At 46.1% G+C, this 21,821-nt stretch overlaps 9 protein-coding genes across 13 annotated transcripts; 3 read left to right on the forward strand and 6 right to left on the reverse strand.

Annotated features, from left to right (window-relative positions):
* Positions 1 to 100: 100 nt before the first annotated feature.
* Positions 101 to 4,185, reverse strand: LOC6531205 (syndetin). Its single transcript, XM_002091997.3, has 10 exons — positions 4,034 to 4,185; positions 3,721 to 3,939; positions 3,346 to 3,663; positions 2,431 to 3,288; positions 2,033 to 2,364; positions 1,805 to 1,970; positions 1,629 to 1,739; positions 1,250 to 1,573; positions 1,081 to 1,193; positions 101 to 1,018 (listed from the first exon to the last, which is right to left on the reverse strand). Exons 1-10 carry the CDS (start codon positions 4,097 to 4,099, stop codon positions 625 to 627), a joined length of 2,901 nt encoding a protein of 966 aa, XP_002092033.1. The 5' UTR covers positions 4,100 to 4,185; the 3' UTR covers positions 101 to 624.
* A 231-nt stretch (positions 4,186 to 4,416) lies between these two features.
* On the forward strand, positions 4,417 to 6,383 carry LOC6531206 (phosphatidylinositol N-acetylglucosaminyltransferase subunit A). Its single transcript, XM_002091998.4, has 4 exons — positions 4,417 to 4,644; positions 4,714 to 4,959; positions 5,027 to 5,264; positions 5,320 to 6,383. The coding sequence occupies exons 1-4, from the start codon at positions 4,543 to 4,545 to the stop codon at positions 6,171 to 6,173; spliced, it is 1,440 nt and encodes a 479-aa protein (XP_002092034.1). The 5' UTR covers positions 4,417 to 4,542; the 3' UTR covers positions 6,174 to 6,383.
* A 372-nt stretch (positions 6,384 to 6,755) lies between these two features.
* Positions 6,756 to 9,587, forward strand: LOC6531207 (hyccin). Its single transcript, XM_002091999.4, has 3 exons — positions 6,756 to 6,918; positions 6,975 to 7,676; positions 7,733 to 9,587. The coding sequence occupies exons 2-3, from the start codon at positions 7,003 to 7,005 to the stop codon at positions 8,694 to 8,696; spliced, it is 1,638 nt and encodes a 545-aa protein (XP_002092035.1). The 5' UTR covers positions 6,756 to 6,918; positions 6,975 to 7,002; the 3' UTR covers positions 8,697 to 9,587.
* LOC6531208 (tRNA N(3)-methylcytidine methyltransferase METTL6) lies at positions 9,565 to 10,860 on the reverse strand. The gene is made up of 2 exons (XM_002092000.4): positions 10,512 to 10,860; positions 9,565 to 10,446 (listed from the first exon to the last, which is right to left on the reverse strand). The coding sequence occupies exons 1-2, from the start codon at positions 10,512 to 10,514 to the stop codon at positions 9,598 to 9,600; spliced, it is 852 nt and encodes a 283-aa protein (XP_002092036.1). The 5' UTR covers positions 10,515 to 10,860; the 3' UTR covers positions 9,565 to 9,597.
* Positions 10,861 to 10,973: 113 nt separating this feature from the next.
* Positions 10,974 to 15,231, reverse strand: LOC6531209. 2 transcript variants are annotated; one of them, XM_002092001.4, is made up of 6 exons: positions 14,690 to 15,231; positions 12,599 to 12,876; positions 11,816 to 12,490; positions 11,682 to 11,759; positions 11,378 to 11,612; positions 10,974 to 11,322 (listed from the first exon to the last, which is right to left on the reverse strand). In XM_002092001.4, the coding sequence occupies exons 2-6, from the start codon at positions 12,777 to 12,779 to the stop codon at positions 11,169 to 11,171; spliced, it is 1,323 nt and encodes a 440-aa protein (XP_002092037.1). In that variant the 5' UTR covers positions 12,780 to 12,876; positions 14,690 to 15,231; the 3' UTR covers positions 10,974 to 11,168. The 2 variants fall into 2 exon arrangements, with proteins under 2 accessions (XP_002092037.1, XP_015051169.1); XM_015195683.3 differs by having other exon boundaries at positions 11,378 to 11,633.
* Positions 15,232 to 15,362: 131 nt separating this feature from the next.
* On the reverse strand, positions 15,363 to 17,191 carry LOC6531210 (ataxin-10). Its single transcript, XM_002092002.3, has 3 exons — positions 17,061 to 17,191; positions 15,926 to 17,006; positions 15,363 to 15,866 (listed from the first exon to the last, which is right to left on the reverse strand). Exons 1-3 carry the CDS (start codon positions 17,070 to 17,072, stop codon positions 15,700 to 15,702), a joined length of 1,260 nt encoding a protein of 419 aa, XP_002092038.1. The 5' UTR covers positions 17,073 to 17,191; the 3' UTR covers positions 15,363 to 15,699.
* LOC6531211 (sorting nexin-16) lies at positions 17,151 to 18,989 on the forward strand. Its single transcript, XM_002092003.4, has 3 exons — positions 17,151 to 18,314; positions 18,374 to 18,510; positions 18,570 to 18,989. The coding sequence occupies exons 1-3, from the start codon at positions 17,286 to 17,288 to the stop codon at positions 18,628 to 18,630; spliced, it is 1,227 nt and encodes a 408-aa protein (XP_002092039.1). The 5' UTR covers positions 17,151 to 17,285; the 3' UTR covers positions 18,631 to 18,989.
* Positions 18,956 to 20,523, reverse strand: LOC6531212 (SH3 domain-containing protein Dlish). The gene is made up of 3 exons (XM_002092004.3): positions 20,411 to 20,523; positions 20,041 to 20,164; positions 18,956 to 19,983 (listed from the first exon to the last, which is right to left on the reverse strand). Exons 1-3 carry the CDS (start codon positions 20,454 to 20,456, stop codon positions 19,086 to 19,088), a joined length of 1,068 nt encoding a protein of 355 aa, XP_002092040.1. The 5' UTR covers positions 20,457 to 20,523; the 3' UTR covers positions 18,956 to 19,085.
* Positions 20,507 to 21,707, reverse strand: LOC6531213. Of its 4 annotated transcripts, none has more exons than XM_002092005.4 (2): positions 21,605 to 21,707; positions 20,507 to 21,538 (listed from the first exon to the last, which is right to left on the reverse strand). In XM_002092005.4, exon 2 carries the CDS (start codon positions 21,487 to 21,489, stop codon positions 20,896 to 20,898), a length of 594 nt encoding a protein of 197 aa, XP_002092041.1. In that variant the 5' UTR covers positions 21,490 to 21,538; positions 21,605 to 21,707; the 3' UTR covers positions 20,507 to 20,895. The 4 variants fall into 4 exon arrangements, with proteins under 4 accessions (XP_002092041.1, XP_039227792.1, XP_039227794.1 ...); XM_039371858.2 differs by having other exon boundaries at positions 21,609 to 21,655; XM_039371860.2 differs by having other exon boundaries at positions 20,507 to 21,531; positions 21,609 to 21,641.
* Positions 21,708 to 21,821: the final 114 nt, after the last annotated feature.

Consider the following 21,821-nt stretch of genomic DNA (forward strand, 5'->3'; position numbering starts at 1 on the left):
CTAAGCTCTTTTATTTATATCGTACGGCAACGGTTCAAACTTCGAGGGAAATGCTTCGTTAACCACGTTTCACGCCCTCGATGATAAGACACATTTCGCATTGTTTGTAATATGCATATCTCAAAATATGTATTCTTTGTTATTTTGTTACAGTTGCTAAATAGTTAATGGTGTGTGATCGTGGGAGGCGCGCAAATCAAATCGATGTGCTGCCCATTACATTTAAGTTCTTTTACAATTATTTGTCCGTTTCCTGCTGCAAATAAATATTACAAATAAATAGGTATATATGCATCTTAATTATACGTGTTTTGTGTGTATATATGTCTGCTTTCTCTAGGTACTTAAGTCATGGTGAATGATAAACCAATTGCCAATTATCAATAAGAGAGTTTATAGGATAGATTGCACTTAAAGAGGGTGGGGAGATTCTAAATTTGAAACGAAGTACTTCATGGAGATCGCCGGTATAACTAAGGTAGAATCATTAGCCTAGACACAATGTTAATTTGAACTAATCGGAATGTTAATTACACATAAAGAATGTCATGAGATTGATCTACTAACAAAGTTAGTCAGGGGTTATAACAAAATAAATACTAATACATAATCATTTAGGGGAGCTCAGATAACGCTGCTTAAATTTGAGCCGGCTACGGATCCGTGGTTGCTCTTCTGTGGTGTTGTTGTCGGCGTAGTTGTCATGGTTATTCCATTTGGTATTCCCACGTCAAGCAGCTGCATCAACCTTTGTCGAGTGCGTTTATCGCTGACACAAATGCACTGAATAAGGTTGTTCAATTGTTTGAGTGAGTATTCATCGCCCATACGCTGCTGTTCAATCCATTGCTCGAACTGCTCGGGCGCAAAGTAGTAGGTCTTGATGAACACATCTACATAGGAGCGATGCTGTGGGTACTTTTGGTTCGATATGAGCTCCAGGAACGACATGAAGTTCGCAAAGTCCAGTTGCATAAGGGCTCGTCCTCCGGCAGAGCATTTCTTCACATTGGAGAACCTGTAATAAATACAATTCTTATGAAATCTGTTCCTTCTGAGTAATAGAAATATGGAACATACCCCTCCACCAGCAGATGCGTGGCCACATGGGCCATTGAATTCCACACTTGCTTGCTCGGCACTGGAACCTCTTTGGCGATTTCCTCCAGACACATGGCAAAGCTCTGTATGTTCTGCATATAAATGTGATTAATTTGTGTAGAGTATTAAGCAGTATTAAGTGCCCTACCCTATTTAGAACATCACTGTAGTTGCTGTGTTGGTGTATCACATGATTCACATCCCATTTGACCTTGGCCATCTGAGCGAGAATGGATGACAAATCGATGACACGCGACGTGACACATGTGTAAACGGGTTTAGCCAAATCCGCAATATAATCGCTGTAGTCCAGGTAATTGACCAGAATGGGACGCTCTGCAAGGGGCAGCAAATGGTTAAGATAGTGCTGAAGGATGTTGAATTGCTGCAGCATGCTGCGTCCCGCTTCCACGGCCACGATGCGTTGTGAAAGTCCGTATAAAGTATCCGGATTAGCTAGCTCATTATTTGCCTACGAAAGGGTTTTTTAAGAAATGCAAGCTCAGAAAATTATCACTATAAATTACCAGAGAGGAAAAATTAAGGGGCCAAAGCTTGATTTGTGGTAGGACGTTGACCTCCACCGAGCGTAAGCGTTGCTCAAGTCGCGGAGAGTACATATTTTCCGTTGCCACCGGCTGGGAATAAAAATGTTTACAATTAATAAACATATTTAAAAGTTTTTTTTTATATAAATATTTACCGCATCTTTTCCGAAGATTTCGTGCACTGCGTAAACATAAAAGTCAATGAGCTCCAAGATGCAAGCCACAATCTTGGGAGAAATGCAGTGCAATAACTTGCACATCTGCAGATATCTTCCAATGACGCGCATCACATTTAGCGCGGTATTGTTAACCAGCAGCTGACTAATAATATTTTCATTGATTATGATTTTGTAGGTATAGTTTTCTATACATGATAATCTTACTGGCTGGCGTCATCGAACTCCTTGCTCTGCAAACTTTTCTGCTCGTCATCGCTCTCCTCGCTAAAATAACAGGAGGCCTCGTCTACAATACCGGATAAGATGTCCTCCTCCAACATTGCTGCGTCCAAGCCTCCATCAAAAGGAGAACTTTTTTCGGAGAATCTAAGGAAATATCCGTAGGAACCGTAAATGGAGCTGCCACCATCCTGGGAGTGTACGGAAACCAGCTCATCGCAGTTATTATTGCTGATTGGGGAGTTGTTGGATGAGGCTAGCAAAGCTGTTGTAGGAGACTTGTGGCGTCTGAGAGTGTGCCGAACCGAACGGAATTCCTACAAAAATTACATATGGATTACCTAACCAGACGATCTAAAAACGTTCGTTTACAAATTACTTACAGGCAATTGCAGGATATGCGCAAATGAGTCAACTTGCGTCCAGGACTCGTTATCCAAAAATAAACAGATCTCTTCGACGCAACAGATATGATAACGCCGGAAGAACTCCTCGCTCTGCTGTTGCATCGTCTCGATCAACTTCTCAGACTGCTCGCCGCAGAACTCGAGACCCACCTTTTTAAGGCGCTGTACCACGGACAGCACCTGGATAAACTGATCATATTTGAGAGCCGTCAACTTTGCCGACTGCAGGAACAAGCACACTTTGGTCAGAATATCATTCCACACGCGTGACTGTCCTTTCTTAAGTTTCTGCTGAATGTAAATATCTGGTGAATCCTCCTCCTCCTGTCCATACAACTTGTAGTTGTTGTGCCACATAACAACCTGGTAATAGGAGGCCAGGATGGTCCAAAAGGTTTTGCACAGACTGATCAGACAGGGCAGCAGCTTATCCACGCTGAGCTGTTCGCACAGTTGCTCATAGAGCGGCTTGGCCTGGTCATCCTGGCCAGGATCGCTGTAGCCGCGAAGCACGGCATTTACAGAAGAGTGAATAGCTGAAATATAGTTGATGTGTAGCTGGTCCATAGCCATCAATGATTTGTTAGCCAATTTGTAGGCCTCCTGCAGCTTTGCGTATTTTCGCCCATCAAAACCTAGCACCATTTCATTGAGCACAGTGTCCAGCTGAAACTCCATTAGCAGCATAGTCTCCTGCAGCTTTTTAGAGAGCGATTGCACACAGTTAAACTGCATGTATGCTTCGGCGGAGCTCTTGCACTGCAGGAGCAGAGCTATAGCAGCGCTGTAGTTGTGATCCGCCAGCAGCTTCTGTACCTCCACGTCGGTAGTGCGCTGTAAGATGTTGTATGTTATTTAAATTGACTGCAGAAAGATCAATTCATGTCTCACCAGCTTCTTGATGGCCACCAGGGTGTCCAACACCTCCTTGAGCACCTCTCGCTTGCGGTAGCTGGCTAAGATCTCCAGGCTAGTGGTAGTAAGGTTTGTGCGAGCAAAGTTTAAATAGGATCGCGCCTTCTGGCAGGTCCACAGCGACTCCTCCAGCTTCTTTTGGGTGTCATTGATAGCCGCGAACTCACTGCTGCAGGCATTCCGCTGTTCCAGGATGTTCTGTAGCACCTGTTTGGTGAGAACCTTCTGCTGAGTGCGCAATTGTGCAATGGTGACCTCGATAAGCTCGTTGTCTATGCCATCGTTGAGAACTTTCTACAGAAGATCGTGGTGTGTAATTAACGCAATAGATTACTGGTCTACCTGGCTTACCTTGAGTTCGTACAGCTGTGGATTGCTGTCAGGGTTGTAGTAGCACTGCTCGATACTCTCCAGGATCTCCTGGTCCGACTTTTGTGCATTTGTCTCGCTGGCAGAGGTGGCTGCCGCGTCTGTGGCATCCGTTTCTTGACTGGCAGAGGCGTCTGTGGTCACCGTTTGGATAAAATAATCCGAAAATCCCATGGCAGGAATTTTCATTTGACGGTTCGTCTTTGTGTGCGTGAGCAGTATTTTGTTTGGTGGGCAGAATGCATAACAACGAGGTTAGTTGTGGTAATTAATGAAATGTTCGATGACCTGCTACCTGTTTGTGCAATATGTCCAAGAATTTGCTCTTGAATTCGTCCATTTTGGCCTTGGAATTCTGCATGTTTCAGCCATGAAGAAACCAGCCAAAACACAAAAACGTCTGCAGCCAAGTGTGACCAGCATCACAACCAATGCCAAAGCTAAATTCAGTGTTAGAAAAGAAATACAATTGGCGTACCTAGAAAATAGGTACATCATTGACTGTTGACTATTTGTTAACAAAAACGTATGCTTTGTTGAGGAGGTAGATCTTTAAGCCTCTATATATATATATATATATATTCGGATCAAATTTTGTTAAACTTTTTCTCATGTTTTATTCAAACAAAAATTGGAACCTAGTACAGGATTCCCTTAGTCTTCCAACACTGGACCATCGACCACTCTTTGGCCACTGTGCACACTGTTGTTTTTTGCTTGCCGATTTAGTTTAACTTATTGCACATATTTGTTTATATGTGGAATGTCAAATTACTGGAAACAGCAGAGGCCAAAGAGTGAAAAATGCGCATCTGCATGGTGTCGGACTTCTTCTACCCCAGCATCGGAGGGGTCGAGGAGCATGTCTACAATCTTTCGCAAATGCTGCTCAGCTTGGGTCACAAGGTGACTATTGCCAATTGGGCGGACCAAGAATGATAACGATTATTTGAACTGCCTATCTCTGCCCCATAGATCGTCGTGCTAACCCACGCCTACGGGGACTGCAGTGGCATTCGCTATGTGACTGGCTACCTGAAGGTCTACTATCTGCCCATTAAGGTGTGCTACAACCAGTGTATACTGCCCACCGCTGTCTGCAATTTGCCATTGCTGCGAGCGGTGCTCCTCCGAGAGCGAGTGGAAGTGGTCCACGGTCACTCTGCCTTCAGTGCTCTGGCCCACGAGGCACTGATGGTGGGCTCCCTGCTGGGACTAAAGGTGGGGATAATCTACAGCGCGGAACCTACAGTTAGAATCGCTAATAAGACATCTTATTTTATTGCAGACTGTCTTTACCGATCACAGCCTTTTTGGTTTTGCTGACTTATCGGCCGCTCTCACGAACAATTTGCTCGAGGTCAACTTGGGCATGGTCAATCACGCTATCTGTGTGTCCCACATAGGGAAGGAGAACACTGTTCTACGCGCTCGCGTAGCCAAAAATCGAGTTTCCGTCATTCCCAATGCAGTGGACACCGCCCTGTTTACTCCTGATCCTCAACAGCGACCGAGCAATGATATAAGTATGGCACTTAATATTTTATTAGTATTTTGTATTTTATTATCCCTACTTTTCAGTCAACATTGTAGTGGCATCGCGTCTTGTCTACCGCAAAGGCATTGATTTGCTAGCTGGCATCATTCCGCGGTTCAAAAGCACTCCTAACGTAAACTTCATCATTGTGGGTGATGGTCCAAAGCGTGATTTGCTGGAAGAGATTCGCGAAAAGACCAATATGCAGGAGAGGGTTCAGATGGTGGGCGCCGTGGAGCATAACAAGGTTCGCGATTTCCTAGTGCGTGGCCACATCTTTTTGAATACCTCACTGACTGAGGCCTACTGCATGGCCATCGTTGAGGCCGCTTCCTGCGGACTGCAGGTGGTATCCACCAGTGTGGGCGGAATTCCCGAAGTGCTGCCCAAGAGCCTTATACTGCTGGCGGAGCCCGAAATTGATGCTATATACGCTGCGATTTTAATTGCCATCGACCGCCATCAAAAGAGTTCCTTTAAGGTTAGTCCTCCAGTTGCCAATGGTCATTTACCTTCGGAGGCTAATGGAAAGGTTAAGCGGCGCCGTCGCAAGAAATCGGAAACCCCTACCTCTCTTTCGCAACTGCCATCATCCTCTGCTCCTCCAGCGGATCAGAACAGCCCTGCAGAGCCCATAATGTGTCCATACAAATGCAATGAGTTGGTGGAAACGCTCTACAACTGGGAGGACGTTGCCCTCCGCACAGTCAAAGTATACGATCGCGTTTTACAGGAACGCTCCTTCACCACTAGCGAGCTGGTATTTGCGGTGTGGCAGCACGGCTCCTGGTTCCTTGTTTTCTTCGTTGTGGCCCACTTCTTGATGCACTTACTCGAGCTTTGGCGACCGCGAAAACGCGTTGAGCTTGCGCAGGATATACAACGCAAGCCCAGCTAGCAAAGACCAAACGGATTCCATTCTTCCATCAACTAGACAATTATATATTTATACGTTAGGTTTTATAACCCTTGTTGAAAAATTATTTATTGTCCATAGTAGTAGTCGAAGTGACAGCAATCTGATAATCCATTCTTATGATTATAACCAAAACCAAAACGGCTGACTTTCGTAGATTAAATATTCCGCCCACATTAACGTTTATATAAAGTGACTGCTTTTTATATCCATTATAGGAATAATAATTGGTGTTGATAGCAGGCCTCGCTAGTCGATTATTTTATTAAATATCCCATATGGTGTAATATGCTCAATAGAGATAAACTTTTTAATAAAAAAAAGAAATAGAATGAAAGAATCTAATTATGCAAGACAAAATCAAAAAATAAATTACTAAAATATAATTTTTTTAATTTTTATCCCACAAGCCTGCAAAAAACCTTTATTTTTCTGCATCAATTTATTTGTACAAAAAATATTAAAATTAACCATTAAATACATATCAATCTGAAAAATAATAAAATAAAATACCGAAAATGCGGTCCGCCGAATAGAGAGTGTCTGGCCATACTGCGATGCAGCCCTGGCCCTTATTTGGGAAAAAAAATTAAGAGGGAGCAGCAGCGGAGGCTGGTGATAAATTAATTAGCCACTGCTACCACATAACCCAGGGTGCGGAAACCTGAACCTTGCTCTGCGGCACATCTGTAACCATTGATAGCACCCCGGTTGCCTTCAGGTCAAGGTGAGCACCACTCGCAAGTCCGACATTGACTGTGGATTTGACAATCCAATTTTCAGATTCTGTTACCAGCTCAGGGTAACGACGATGGCGGAACTGGTCAGGGACTGGCTGGCGGACTTTCAGCGAATACGAGGTCAGCCCTCGGAGGCGGAAGCGTTCGTTGTGGAGCACGAAACCGATCCCGAGATCGCCGAGGCCATTTTCACCATCTTCAACGAGCGACAGCGCAACGAGGCGCTGGTGCACGACATCTGTCAGCAGCTACTGGCCTTCTACCGGTCGCCGGAGCAGACGCTGCACAAGTTCCCGCTTCAGTTTATCCCTGTGCTTCTCTACACGTACCTCCAATCGGTGGCCAGCGGCGATAAAAAGGCTGCTCGCGGCGTGGAGACGCTGCTCATCTGCATTTACAATGGCGAAGTGTCCACCGAAGACGGCGGCCAAAAGGTGGTGGCCTTCCGCATGCCCATCCTGGCTCAGGCGTCCGTTTACCACGAGGTAAAGAACCTGCCCATGACGGACCTGCGCCGCTGGGAGGAGAACTGCAACCGGGAGGTCAAGTGGGGTCCACACCAACGCATCGAATCGATTCATGCCCAGAACCGTATGCGTATCCTTACTGCTTTACTGTTCTGCTACAACCAGCAGGTTAGCCAAACGCAGAAGTCTTCGCTGCTGCACTTATGCCGGGTCACTTCGCAGTTGGTGAACCAAGGATTTACCACGAAGTCGGGTCACGGTCATCGAATGAGTTATGGGTAAAGTGAACTACAGACAATTGGTTTGCAATTGTAAACAATTATATACATTCCAGCTCTGATCCTGCAACTGGAGTCCCTTTTCCCAAGCCCTCATCACCACGCATTCCACTGTCCGCCGCCTTCCTGATCGAGCTGGTACACGCCATCTATTTCGCCATGTTCAATGGCTATGGCACGATAGCCATTCAGACACTGGACGACATACACAACCGGGCCATCTACGAGATGTACACTGAACTGATCCTGGTGACCAGCGCAGTGCGCAATTCGCTTCACGCAAATCCTTCCGGACAGCCCAACGACGGTCCAATGGGCCTGAGTGTGGCCTTAACGCCGTCCACAACAACGGTGACCACTTCAGTGTCCAAGTCGATGATTACGAACGCCTCCTTCCGTACGAAAAAACTGCCCGACGACATACCCATCCAGGTACAGGACCTTACCATGCCGCAGGCACCACAGCAGCTGGCCAGTGTCACTGAGGAGACGGAACCGGGCTCCAAGGAATCGCCCTCTACGAAGGAGAGTTCCGGGACGCGCACTTCCATCATGCGGCCCAGCATGGAGGGCATCAAGGCACAGGCACACAAGGCGCTCATTGCGGGCTTTAAGAAGTCTAAGGACAAGGAGAAAGAGAAGGACAAGGAGCCACCGAAGCCACCGCAGCGCAAGTTCGACAAGCACACGCAGCGCAACTCTCTGCTCCAGCTGCAGGCGGAACCCATTTCGAATTCCACCGCGGAACAGCAGCCACCCACCGGTGAAGTGTTGCCTCTGCAGACGCTCTCGCTGATCAACGAGAACGGCAGCAACAGTTTCAGCGTGGACAGCGACCTCAACGACGGCGTGCTGGGCGTGAGCGCTAACACATCACTGCCCCCGCTGAGCAGCACCACCAATTCGGTGACCAGTAGCGATCTGCTCACCAAGAGCTTTGACTCTAGCATTGAACTGGCGCCGATTGGACATAGCAGCAGCAACGGCGGCAAGTTGGTCGAGCACGGCTTGGCGGAGTAGTGCAATCAATCGTCTCGTTCCACAGGCGATTAGCCAAATCCAAGTATAAAGTATATAAATTTACAACTACAACTGGGGTGAGTGGGTTTTGTTTGAATGCAATGATAAATGTAGGCATTGTGAAGGCATTTTTTAGTAATACAAGGATAATTCTAAGACATTTCGTTGATAGTTTTGGTCAAGTTATTATGACCAGTTTCTCTATATATAAAGTAATGTTACTGGTTAGATGCAATTATATTCCTTGCATTTTGGTCGGACCCTTAGTCGGAATACTTAGAATTGTCCAAAGATTACATGCCGACACAAAGACATCATGACCCAAAAATTCACTCACCCTAATTTATGTGTACATTCGCCACCTACCGCTGTGTATTAGCCGAACAAAACCGTGGCGCGAGATTTGAATTTATGGATTAAGGATCGTTTGAGTTTGTTGAATTTGATGGGTTTTCTTAGTTGTTCGTATGTATTATCGTATTCCAAATCCAATTGTTGGTTAGATTAAGTGTTGCTAGGACGTCACAAGAATTATATATACAAAATGTATACACGCGGAACCCTCGGTAGAGATCGTTTGCAAATGCTTAAGTCAGAGGGAGAATATGTTCCATTTTCGGGGAATAGAACGTACACATCCCGGTGCATTTCACTTGTTTTAGATAAGCAGCATGACGCTCACACATTCGATATCTACTCGACATTCAGCCAGAGTTGGGTCCAGGCAATTTCAACTGAATTCTACAGGAAGCCTTTTAGTTCTGTCACTTATTAGCATATACATGTGTAAACTAATATATACATACAAATATTTATTGAACGTTGACTTGAACCATGTTATTGATTTAAAATAAATACAAGAACTAAATACGTAACAATGGTCATGATTATTAACTTCTGGTCACTGGTTTTTTCTTCTAAACTTGCCCTGCAAAAAAATGCGCGGCACATCTACGCCTTCCTTAAGATTTAGAGTTCGTCGGTGGACATAGGCATTGGTGATTACCTCGAAGCCGTTCTCCTCAAACAACTTGGAGACTTCCTTCTCTGAAAAGAAGTAGCTCCGGGTGCCATCCTGTCTCACATAGAGGTTCTCTGCTATCTTGTTTCCCGGCTTAAAGCGTAACTGTGCCATGTCGTACAGACCGTAATCCCTGAACAGCAGCAGTCCTCCTGGCTTGAGTAGCTTGCCCAGATTTTGCACCACATCTATGAACTTCTGTGGATGTATGGCGGAGAGCACAAAGATCATAGTGCAGATGTCCACGCTGCTGGCAGGAATGTGCTCATGCACCTGTTGCGTCGTGATGTCGCACTGAAAGGCCGATATCTGGCTGGGATCGTACAGAGGATTGGAGCGCACAAATTCCACGGCTCGGGGTGAGAAGTCGCACGCGTAGAAGAAGAATCTGCTATTGCTAAAACATCCTTCTTCGCTGGTTTGCTCTTCCAGAAGTGGAAATACCAGATTGCCCACACCGCATCCCACTTCGAAAAGTGTGCGTTTCTCGTGGCACTCCTCCTGGTCCAGCAGCTCCTGGAACTCCCGCGTCGTCCAGTGGCGGTCCTTGAAGAAACGAGTCTCATTTCTCTTGTAGAATATGTCCCAGTTCCTCTGGGCATCGATTTCCAGCTTGTTCGCTTTGAATTCGGGCACGAGACCACGCTTGTTCTGCTCCTCCAGCTTTTGCTTCTCCACTGCCGACAGTTCCTTCGCTTGGGTGGTAAAAACGTCCGCTTCTAGGGGCTCCTACGAAGAAATAATTAGAATTACGAAATATTTGCCAAGATTCTAAACTGTTTGATTTAATTTACCATGTTTTTCTGAAGCAAGTTTCCGATTCCAATGGGGTAATCTTTCCACGTGTACGTGGGTGACCTTTTCCAAAGGTCAATTATCTGTTAAGCTGTGGCTCTTCGTCTTTATGTTATTTAGGTTCCCTTAATAATAGTTTTAAGCCCGATATTTAGGATAAAACGTTTGTATTATTTTTTCGCATGTTTTGGTTTCCGAACGGCTAAGAAATGTGTTTGCAATACGGTCACACTGTCAGCCATGGGAACAACAAATTTTAAAACGGGTCTTATTAAAAATGCCTGTTAAATAAAGTGATCTACATTTTTAATTTTGTAGCAATACATAATCATAATGAAATGCCTTAAATATTTTAGTCTTAAAGTCATGACCACATAGGCAAGCTCATCTTCGATAACCGTAATCGAATATAAAATAAATTTCCCGCGCTGTTATCGGTCTTAAATCGGAACGATTGTTACTGACTGAAAACAATTCCTTTATTGCATTGAGATTCTTAAAGTTATAAAGCGAACATTTTAAATACAGCCATTATGAAAAACAACAAATAACATAAGTGAAATGATAAGCAATGGCGGCTAGTTTGCCAATTGCTTTGGTCTTTGGTCGCAGTATGGGTATTGGGTAATACCATAAAACAGATATCCGGTTACCAGTTATCTGCCCATAATGGTGGGCTCATCTGCCATGGCCACCTCGTCATTGGGCGCCTTGGCACCCTTCTTCTTGCCAGAATACCAGAGGAACATTACACCGCATAGGATATTGTCCGCGAAAGTAAACCAAGCCAAGTAAACGCCGTAGCCATAGCTGAAAATGAGTAATCCCATTGATGTGAATCTAAATTATGTGATTAATAACTTACGTTAGCTTTGCCCCTTCAGGATACGCGTAGAACAGATGTTCCTTGGTGTAGTCAATCGAGGAGAAGAGCACCTGGAGCACCACCAGCGCCGTGGATGCGGCCACCAGGTGGATGCCACCCGCCAGACGCTTGAACATGTAGCGCGGATTCATGAACGTGTAGAAGGAGAAGACGGCCCCCAAGCTCATCACGAACAGAGTTATGCAGGCAAAGGACGCCTGCGTCCGGATGTAGTCTGAAAGGGAGTACCAAGCGACTGCCAATTAGGAGCCGTCGTCTGCAACCCACAACCAGTGGTACCTACCCAATAGCTCGTCATCGAAACCGGGCTCATTTCGCAAGGCATTGGAGTTGGGAAACATGTCGATGTACTTGCAGCGCTCTGAGGAAAAGGATTAGTTAAGCGATCAAATTACTGCTTTGGGTTTTCCCACTCACGGTTCGGGATATAGCTGTAGTAGGCGGGCTGACCCTTCTTGGGCGGCAGCGGTGGCACCAGGATCAGGATAACCCGTTCATCGTTGAGCACGTAGGCCGGGATGCTGATATCCCTGATGTAGGTGCCCAGCAGACGAACCACTAGCGGGTAATCCGTCCAGTTGCTGAAGATGGCTAACTGCGCCACCTCGGGGATCACGTAGTAGGACCATGTGTTGTTGTACTTCACCCGCTGGAGCGCCAAACCGAAAGTATTCCTCTCAATGATTCCCTGCACGTCCAGCGGATTAATGGGTATGGGCTTAATGGCCGTGGCATTGAACTGCCGCTGATTCTCCTCGGTGTTCATCACCAGGCTGCGAAAGGCATGGCGCAGCGTCTGGAACTCCATGTCCTCGCCCCGTACCCAGTGGGCAAACATGTGGCGACGCGCCGATTCCGTGAAATTGTCCGACGTCTCCAGCTTCTCCTGCGCGAACTGCTTGATGAAGTCCATTTGGGACAGATTCCGCTTCGCCTCGTTGATGTTCGTCTGCGATGTGTACGACATGGAGCTGAAGTTGCGCACCACCTGGGCATTACTCATGGCATTGGGCACAATCGTGTTCCGGCAGTGACGCCACAGTCCAGAGTGCGAGGACATGAAGAAACGCCGGGATTCGGGTATGAAAATGCCTTTTGAAAAGGGAAGAGAAGTTACAGATTTTGTTATGTTTATTTCATATTCATATCCAAGAAAATGGTTGCAGTTTACGTTATGACATTGTATAAAGGTTAGTTTACCCTTTCCGCCGGAAATGATGATCCAGTGATCGGTCGAGATGGCCACTATCCAGATCAGCAGGGACACCACCATGAGCAGACTGCAGCCGAGCAGCACCCGCCGCTGGAACATGTAGGCCTCCATCAGCGGACGACGAGCCTCATCCCGGCCGATGGTCGACGTGGAGACGTCGCGCTTCATACTGATTGTGGCGCCGGTTCCGGGTCACGTTCCACTCCTAGGGCTCTCTGGACGTTGGCAAGGGGCAATCCACACGCACATGGAACAGCGCACGTTCCTGGGGGAGGAAGTTAACCCATTTATAATCGCTCCCCAGGCAATGAAGTCATGCGGACACATCGCACACATGTGGGACATTGTCGGGTGGCGTTTTCATCATTCGGCAGGTGTTCCGCCGGGCCTACAAACCCGTCCCATCCGATCCCAGACCTCTCTAATTTAAACAATATTTTATTTTTATACTAAGCAAACAGCGGCGGGCAGAGCAACAGTGTTGGGATTTCAAAAACTGGCAATTAAATGTGTTTTAAGGGAACAGAAATACCAGGAAATTTAGAAAAAATAACGAATAATTCTGGGAGCAATAATATAACTCATAAATGTGATTTACTAGAGAAATTGCAGTCAACCGTTTATATACTTTGCTTGTTTCTATTACTTGTTATTTGTATAATAAACATTTTTAATACATTTTTCAAATAAATGTGGTATATAATATTTCACAATATAGGTCAGACTTTGTATACTGTATGTATTTCATAGTTTTTAAGATAGTTTAGAGGAAAAATGCGGATCATAACTTTGCCCTAAATTGTAAGTTCGCCTACCGCAAATCCGCGTAAACGTGCCCATTAATTATGTTGTTTTGGAGAATCCGTGCTATTTTCTTTTCTTTTATTTTATTTATGTGTTTGCACATGTTGCCAAGACAACCAGAAATCCCCATACGTTCGTCGTTGGTCTTTGACAGAAATTAAGCAAATTAGTGGACACATTCAGGCGAGGAAAATAGATGACAAGAATGCGAATTCCTCTTCAAAAATGATTTCGGCTCTTTGCGGAATATTTGCAAGAATTAGGTGCGCCTCCGCCGAGTGGGTGCTCGGATGGATAGATGGATGGATGGGTGGATGGTCGGCTGGTTGGCGTGGCAGGTGGGGATTAGGTGGCGGAGTGGGGTGTGCGTGCACAAGTGTCATACACATGGTTAGTACGGCCTGGCATGTGGATGCCGTCTAAATGTGCCTCCATTGTTGCGATACCATAATTTTGGCTACCAAAAATGTCAACTTATACGTTTCGTTCATTTGCGGGAGAAACCCAGTTTGTTATTCGCCACTTCCGCAATCTATTCCGGGAATAGAACGTGCAGCTTTCAGCTTGCATCATCGAGAGTCGCGGAGTTGCAGGCACTTGCGTCACTGAAGTGCGTCATTGAGCTGCATCCCATGTGCCACTTTGATTCGAAAGCGATTTTTTTGAATTTTTCTGCTAGTTTTTGGTGGGTTTTTTGTGTTTTTCTTTTTTAGCCACGCACAAGTTACAGCAAGCAGTTTGCATTATTTTTAGAATGACCCACCGCAGGCTTAGCACATTCCCGGCTGACAAAGTGGAGGTGGCATCATTAATTCACAACTCATTGTCGCTTTTTTGGGCGCGAACGTATTGACACTTTTGACAGGCAGGCAGAAATTTTATAATTTTTTGAAAAAATAAAACACAGCGAAATAAATCTCAAAACGACCGCCCGCCAGTCCGTCTGTCTGTCTATTTATTTATTTTGTATTTCAGCCTTTGTTTTACTTGCTGTGGGCCATTGTATTTTTGGTTTCTTGGTTTGTGCCGTATTATTCAGACGTCGTCGCAACACACGTTGAATTCCGCCCCGGCGTAAAAGAAGCGAATTTTGAGAAATGTGTATTTAATTAATGCCCCGCATAAATAATGCCAATGCCAGCGGATTTGGATCACCATCGCCTCCTGCCCGACAGCGCACACCTCATACACCCATAAAGTGTCAGGCGTGGTTAACGTCCGTCAGGTATCCTGATTTATCGTTATATAAGAGCTGCTATACTCCCGGTGTTTACCATTAAAGCTGCACCGATGCAACGGAGATCTCTGGCTGACTGGCTAGCTCGCTAGCTGGCGCTGGCCCCAGTCTAATTGTTTATGAACGCTGTTTTTGGGTTTTTATGAGCGGCCCGGCTCGTTTAACATAAAATTTGGTTAAACTGCCGACTAAAAATCGAGGCGAACAAGCGATAACAACCGAAATAAATGGCTAAATTGCCCGTGAAGCGAGCCACAATTCGAAATAAAAGAGCGCGATCTTTGGTTTTTACAATTTCTTGCGATCAACTCGATCGGATCGCGGCGGTACACGGCTCCGTCTGCTGCTGGCCAAGGCAGAGCACAGACTGACTGGCTACTAGCCACTAGCCACCAGTGGTTGTCGCTCGCCTGCCTGCCTGCTTGCCTTTTCCTTCCCTTTTCTTTTTGGGAGCGCGACGAGCCATCGAAAAAAATAACAAAGGCAGCCATTGTTAGCCAGCATAAACATAAAATCGTTCTACATACGCCTCTGGGAGCGGATTCGGACGTGGGATTTGGGCAGGGCGGAGCTGCCACCTGCAGCAAACCGCCAAAGGAATTACTCGAGCAGACGTCATCGTTGCTTAATTACGCCATAAACATGAACTCTACTCCGCCGATGATTCCGCTGCTGCGGCAGTGTGCGCACAAATTTAGAACTTAGATGGATTTAGGCATCGCTTTTTTAATGGTACACAGAGCATGGTACATGGGCAGCTATTTTTATATCTTCGCTAGCCACGCTAGCCGTCCGCCACGTTCCCCATTCACCCGCTTTACCATTAAACGTTGACATCGCTTTTATGAATGCCTTTGGCTATCTGTTGGCATGCCATTAGCGCATCGTAAAGCCTGAAAAAGGGGGCCAACGACTGCGCGGAGGATGACGTTGTGTGAATAACATCTAACCACTTGTTGGCCGGCCAGCCAGTGGTTATGTCTCGTTTGCCAATTTTTTATGGGTAGATGTATGCTGTATTCTGTATGCTGGGTCAGCATTTACCAGCTATTGCTGCCTGTCAGCGATGCGGAGTGCGCCCATGTCCAGGTTGAGTTCGGTGAGGATGTCGTTGGGCGCGGAGCCCTGCATTGTCAGGCCTGCGATCACCTGTTGCGCCTCCGGACAGTTTATGCAGGCGTTTCGGATGGCTAGGATGCTCCACTCCCGCATCACTAAAGTGATGTAAGTAAAACGTTAACTATAGACTACTTGTATCCAATTAGTTTCTTACATGGGTTTCGGGCATCCATCGTTGTGCATTCGAGAAGGGTGGGCAGCAGCTGTGTATCCAGGCAGTAGCCCTTGTTGGCCTTGTTGTCATACAGAAGATTGGCTGAACAGCGTACAAGAAGCGTTTTAAGTTCATAGGAGACCTTTTTTTCATAGCCCGCATCAATGTCCGAAGTGAGGGCCACCTCCTCCAGCCTTGTCATGGGCTTATCCAGGCCGCCTCCATCCGGTTGCTTGCCAGCGGACACAACGCATCTAAGCAGGCTGCTTACGTTGATGAATAGCGATTGGTCGGTGGAGTACACATTGGCATACTTCTCAGAGCCGCTGGCACTTGCGATGATGCGCAGTAAAGTGTGAACTTCTCGGGGATGAAGCTCATGCTTCAGCTTAAGAGTTTCGCGAAGGAGGCAGTCAGATTTCATGCGGAATTCTTTGGCAAAATGTTGAAGTAAAAACAGAGTAACATCGCCATTGGGACTGTTTTCCCTCAGGTAGTGGGCAACATAGTCTAGGAAGGCAACGCGTTCTTCAGTCTCCAGCTTTTGGTAACAAGCTACACAGGCTCGTCCATTCTGGACAATGAAGTGCTCCAGGAAGAAGTGTAGGTACTCGAAGTTATAGGTGCACTGTGCCTCGTTTAGAGCCTGCCACAGCTGTAGACATGTTTTGAGTGCCACCAAGTCGGTGATCAGGCCACGGCCACTCAGGTATATGTTGTACATGATCATGAGGAGCACATTATTCGAACTTCCCAATGGAGAAGCGTAAGCTTGCTCGGCGATCTTCAAGCCATGCTGACTCCAGGTAAGTGCTTGGGTGGTCTCATTGTTGACCACACTATTGGCCAGCACCTGCAGAGCTAGGTTATGTATAATACGATGCTCTGTACGCATCGTTGGATTGAAAGCCACGGCATCTAGAAAGCTGGAAAACTCCACACTTCCGGCCAAAGACTCCTGATTTTCTCTGCCTTTTGTGAGCAACAATCGTAGGTTCTTGAGTAATGCCGCAATTTCCTCCTCATTTTCGGTTATGCTCAGGCTCACAAGCTTTTGCACAAGCTCTTTAGTTTCATTTGGCTAGGGTAAATCATATAATTAAATAAATCTCGAGAGAATAACAATAATATTTACCACATGCTCCATTTTCGATAGACGCACAGCTGCTTGCCGCCAAGTGCAATCGATTGGCCAGTACAGCGCTAGCCAACACTACGTCAATTGGGTCAGAGGAGTGCGGTCACACTGCACTCCGCAAAAGAAAACAAAAGAAAAGGGAGAAAAGCAATTTCGTTTTGGAAAATTGACTAAGTCATGTAGCAAACAGAACGCTGCACCGCAATCAAAACAAACAAAGCAATGTCACTCCGAGCGCTTCGGAAAAGAGAAACAAGCACTAGCTACGGCAACAATAACAACTACTTAGCACCATCGAGAACTTCACAAGCAACGCTCTTTAAGAAGGCCAGCACAGCAATAACGTCACCGAAGAAATCGGTGCTTAAAACTGGGAACTCCGTTGGCGGATTGGACAAACGGAACCTGAACCTGTTCCGAGAGCAGAAGCTACTCGGTCGCAAGTGTCACTCGAGTCCTGACCTACGACAAATTGGGAAATACCAAAACAACAGCCTGTTGCGCAGCAAATCGGAGGGGGATGTTAGTTTAATCCTGGCCAGCAATTCCGGTGCTCCATTGACAGTGGCAAACGCCAAGTCAGAGGTTTGCTTGAAGAGAATAAGCTCCCACAGTTACGAACCATCCACAAGAACGTCGATAAACAGAAGCGAAATGCTCGGCGGTGCCCGTTCCCATCGCGACCTGACGCAGTCGTCCTATGGCAACCAGCCAGGTGGACATTCAGTGGACTTGGAGCCCAGCTCTAGAACACCTCGCCGCATGAGCGAGTGCAGCTTGGGGTACAGCCAGTCCAGCTCCCGGCACACAGGCTCCAACTCTATGTTCGCTAGCCAGATGACTCTCTCCTCGGGATCGGTGGTGCCCGCCGTAGACCCCAACGCTGTGCTTAGGGTGCCCATCATTGGCTACGAGGTAATGGAGGAGAGAGCGCGCTTCACTGCTTACAAGCTGCGCGTCGAGAACCCAGAGACCAACGACTACTGGCTTGTAATGCGACGCTACACCGACTTTGTGCGGCTTAATAGCAAGCTAAAACAGGCTTTCCCCAACCTCACGCTTATGCTGCCCCGGAAGAAGCTTTTCGGCGATAACTTCAATGCCGTCTTTCTCGACAATCGGGTGCAAGGTCTGCAGATTTTCGTCAACTCAGTGATGGCCAAGGAGGAGCTGCGCAAGTGTAAGCTAGTGCGGGAGTTCTTCTGCCTAGACGAGCCGCCATCATACTCTGAATCCATGGAGGAGTGTCGGGTAGGTTGATTTCTTTTGATATAATTATTACATTTACATAAGATTTGTTTCTCTTCTAGGCAATTTTTGAAGCCCAGGAGGAGACGATCGAGCATCTGAAGCTGCAGATTCGAAATAAAAACGATCTCATTCTCAGTTTGCAGCAAAAACTGCGGGAGGAAATGAACGAGAAGGAGCAGCTAAGAGAAGCTATGAAGTAGGATTATAATATCTTATACAAATGCCCAAATCTCATAAGTCAATCTCCCCCTACAGAAATTTGGAGCTCAATTGCTCGCACTGCTCCTCAGCCAATGACAGTTTGTGCATCAAATAGAACTTCGCCAATCCGAGGTGATAACCAAAGTCCAGTTGGACTTGCATGTGCGTACAACATTATGCTGAGCATAACTCTACGCACTGCGCCGCTTGGATGCATATCCAATCCAATGATCCAAACCAAGTGCATATCGAGGGGTTGGCCCCTACAGTGCTTTAGTATTCATATCTAGATCTAGATGCTAGCAAAGTGCTGCCTACGCTGGTACTACACGGAATACGATAGTAGATATTTTTGATATTCGTTTACCAGGCACTTCCAGTTAAGAATGAAAAACCTAGATTAAGTGTATACGATATGTTATGCAAACTCACATACAAAATAAATCTAAGGCACAATTTATTACTCAATGAAAATGGCATTGATGAGTTGAACAATAAATGGAATCCGACGTGATATGGGTGACCTACGAATATTATGCTTTAGTGCTAATCAAAGTAATAATGAATTTCTCAAAGGCTGGTCATGGCAGGTGGTCGGGCATAGGCTTTTGGAATGAAACCATATTTGCGGGTTTTCGGAGCATAAGCCCAAAGCCAACCATCGACGGTCTGATTGGTTAAGTCTGCGTAAATCCAATCTCCTCTCCGCACAGAAAGGTACAGGTCGTCTGGAGCTTGCGCTTTGTAATCATACAGCATCACCAGCTCCGTGCCATGGTAGCGTAGATCATCTGTTCCCAAACCCAACTGTGGCTGCTGCTGTTGCTGGGTCTGCTGGCCCGGTTGACCTTGCTGCAAAATGGTCTCCATGGCATTTAAGGTGGCTTTCTGCTGCTGCAAAACTCGCACACTGTCTGCAGGATAAATAAAGCTGGCTGGCACAAATCCTTCCTGGCCATCGCTGCGCATTATCCAAAACCAATCTGGATCCTCGCGATTAAGCACGGTTACAAATTCTCCCCGTTCCACGGACAAATCGTTTTCGTCCCTGGCTATGAAGGTGTACAAAACGATGCAGCGCCCGGACGGTTCCTTCACGAAAGAAGTACACTCTGACTCCACTAGCATGGTTTTCTCAATGCTGTTGACAGACCCAGGATTCAAGGCTTCATCGCAAAGAACATCCAGTTTGTTATCCGTGCCCAGGAGGGGTATGTTCTCTTCGATCGGCTGCTCTGGACACTGTTCTCTTGGCAGTTTCTTCTTAACAGCCAAATCCGCCAGCTGCGTGTTGCAGGGAGCACAATAGGAGAAGGGTATGAAGCCCTCCTGCCGCGAGTCCTGACCAATCACGTAAACCCAATCGTTCTCTCTGTACAATATATTAACCAGCTGTCCGCGCTTCACTTCCAGCTCATCATCCACGCAAGGAGTAAAGTCGTGTAGCACAACCATCTTGGAATCCGGACTAAAATAGATGGAGTTTTGTAAAAATGATTCATACAAATATTAAGGTAAGACATACCTTAGCCCGTGTTCCTTTTCTATGCCCACTCTAACAAGTGTTTCTATGCTGGAGGAACCAGTTATACGACCCATGCCCAATACTCCCACCGCTGGCAAGTCCCTCTCTATGCTGGCATTTGTAGCTGAAAAACGGGAATAAAAGTGCAATATTGAAAAACTTATTAAGGAACAATAATTTTTATCTTCAATTACATTAAAAAAAAGTATACCTCACATCATAATATAATTTAAAATAAAAATATTCTATTTCATAAAAAAATGCGGTAATAAACTAATTTAAACACACATCTTTTTTGGAACTCCAGCAACAAGTTCGTGATTGAAGTCTTTTGTTTCCGTGCTGCTTCTTCCGCTATTTATCAACATACCTTTCTTCTTGTCGCGCCTCATGCGCACGGGGCAAAGGAATGCCATTTCTTCTCCCCACTCTGTGTTACACCCCCTTCAACCGAAAAACAGCCAAATTGTGGCTAATTGTTTAATTTCTTTATTGTTTGGATCTGGCACAAGTTCTCTTCTTCTTCTCAATATTCTCTGGTGCTAGAGATGCAACACATTCGATTGGCTGATCTCGATGTAGTCGTCCGCTAATCGATTGTTGAGAGGCGCCAAAATTTGAAAACTCGTGTGCTTGGTGTGTACGTGTTGGCTCTGCTCTTTCAAGCATGCAAATTTCTAGTTACGCGTTAACTGCTCTTGAGCAGCACCTTCGATTTTGGTGCAATGCACCCGAACCGCCGTTTACCTTGATAATTTATTGCTTGTGTTTTATGGGCGCGTTTGGTGGCATGAAGCATAGAAAAACGTTGATTAGGTTGGGCGATTTGATTAATCCACTTTTTTTCAATAGCAGCTATGTTTTGGAGCGACGCAAGGAACTCCTCTGCGCTGATGATCGCTGGTTGGTTTTTCGAGTAGAGCGCCGCGGACCATCGCCAAAGTTCTCATCTGTGGATTTATTCTCGTAGTACCTGTAAGTCCGGCGATGTGGTAAGGCATAGTCCAGGGCATGAGTGACCGTTACCGCCTTGTAGGTGCACGCCAAGGACATGATGAGCTTCACAAAATAGCAGACATCCTGGCGTATAAACATAAAGAGTTTTGGATAGCCTTCCAAAAGATACAGGGCCGTACGAGTATTAACTGCTATATCTTGAAGCACATTCATTATGTTGTGGAACTGATGCCACACGACCACCACAACCTGGGTGCACACATAGAAGCCAAACAGTTCCAGCAGCAGAAGGCACAGCTCCTGCAGCGGTGCGCAGTTCAATACCCGCAAATGATGCAAGATAAGCACGGTCGACAGGACGAGCAGCGCCGCGGGAAGATCGGGAACATGCTCCATGGGTAGCGCATTGCATCCGGCCATGTAGAGACCCACGCATCCCACGCTGCCGGCCACCAGTTCTGTGACCTCGTACATTCCCTGCACAACCACCATTGCAGTCGATTTGGGTCAATTTATTCGGGTATATAGATGTCTCTGTGGACTAACGATTAATTTGAGTTTGCTTTGAGTTGGTATGGGTTGGTTGAGTTTCGAAGGTATTACTTACTTACTTATGGAAGTTAGTCAAGGCTACATAGCCATCATAGTCTACTGAGCTCGTTTGAAATTGATACAAAATTTATTGTTAATATTTTCAGTTATGAAACATAAGGTGGAAGAAATATCTGGAATATTTAAACATTACTCCTAAAAAAATATACGTAATAATAGACAAATAGTTTACAGTGTATTTTAAACCCTTTTCCCCACTTCAACCCAATCAC

This window comes from Drosophila yakuba, chromosome 2R (genome assembly GCF_016746365.2).
Source record: "Drosophila yakuba strain Tai18E2 chromosome 2R, Prin_Dyak_Tai18E2_2.1, whole genome shotgun sequence".
Taxonomy (NCBI): Eukaryota; Metazoa; Arthropoda; class Insecta; order Diptera; family Drosophilidae; genus Drosophila; species Drosophila yakuba.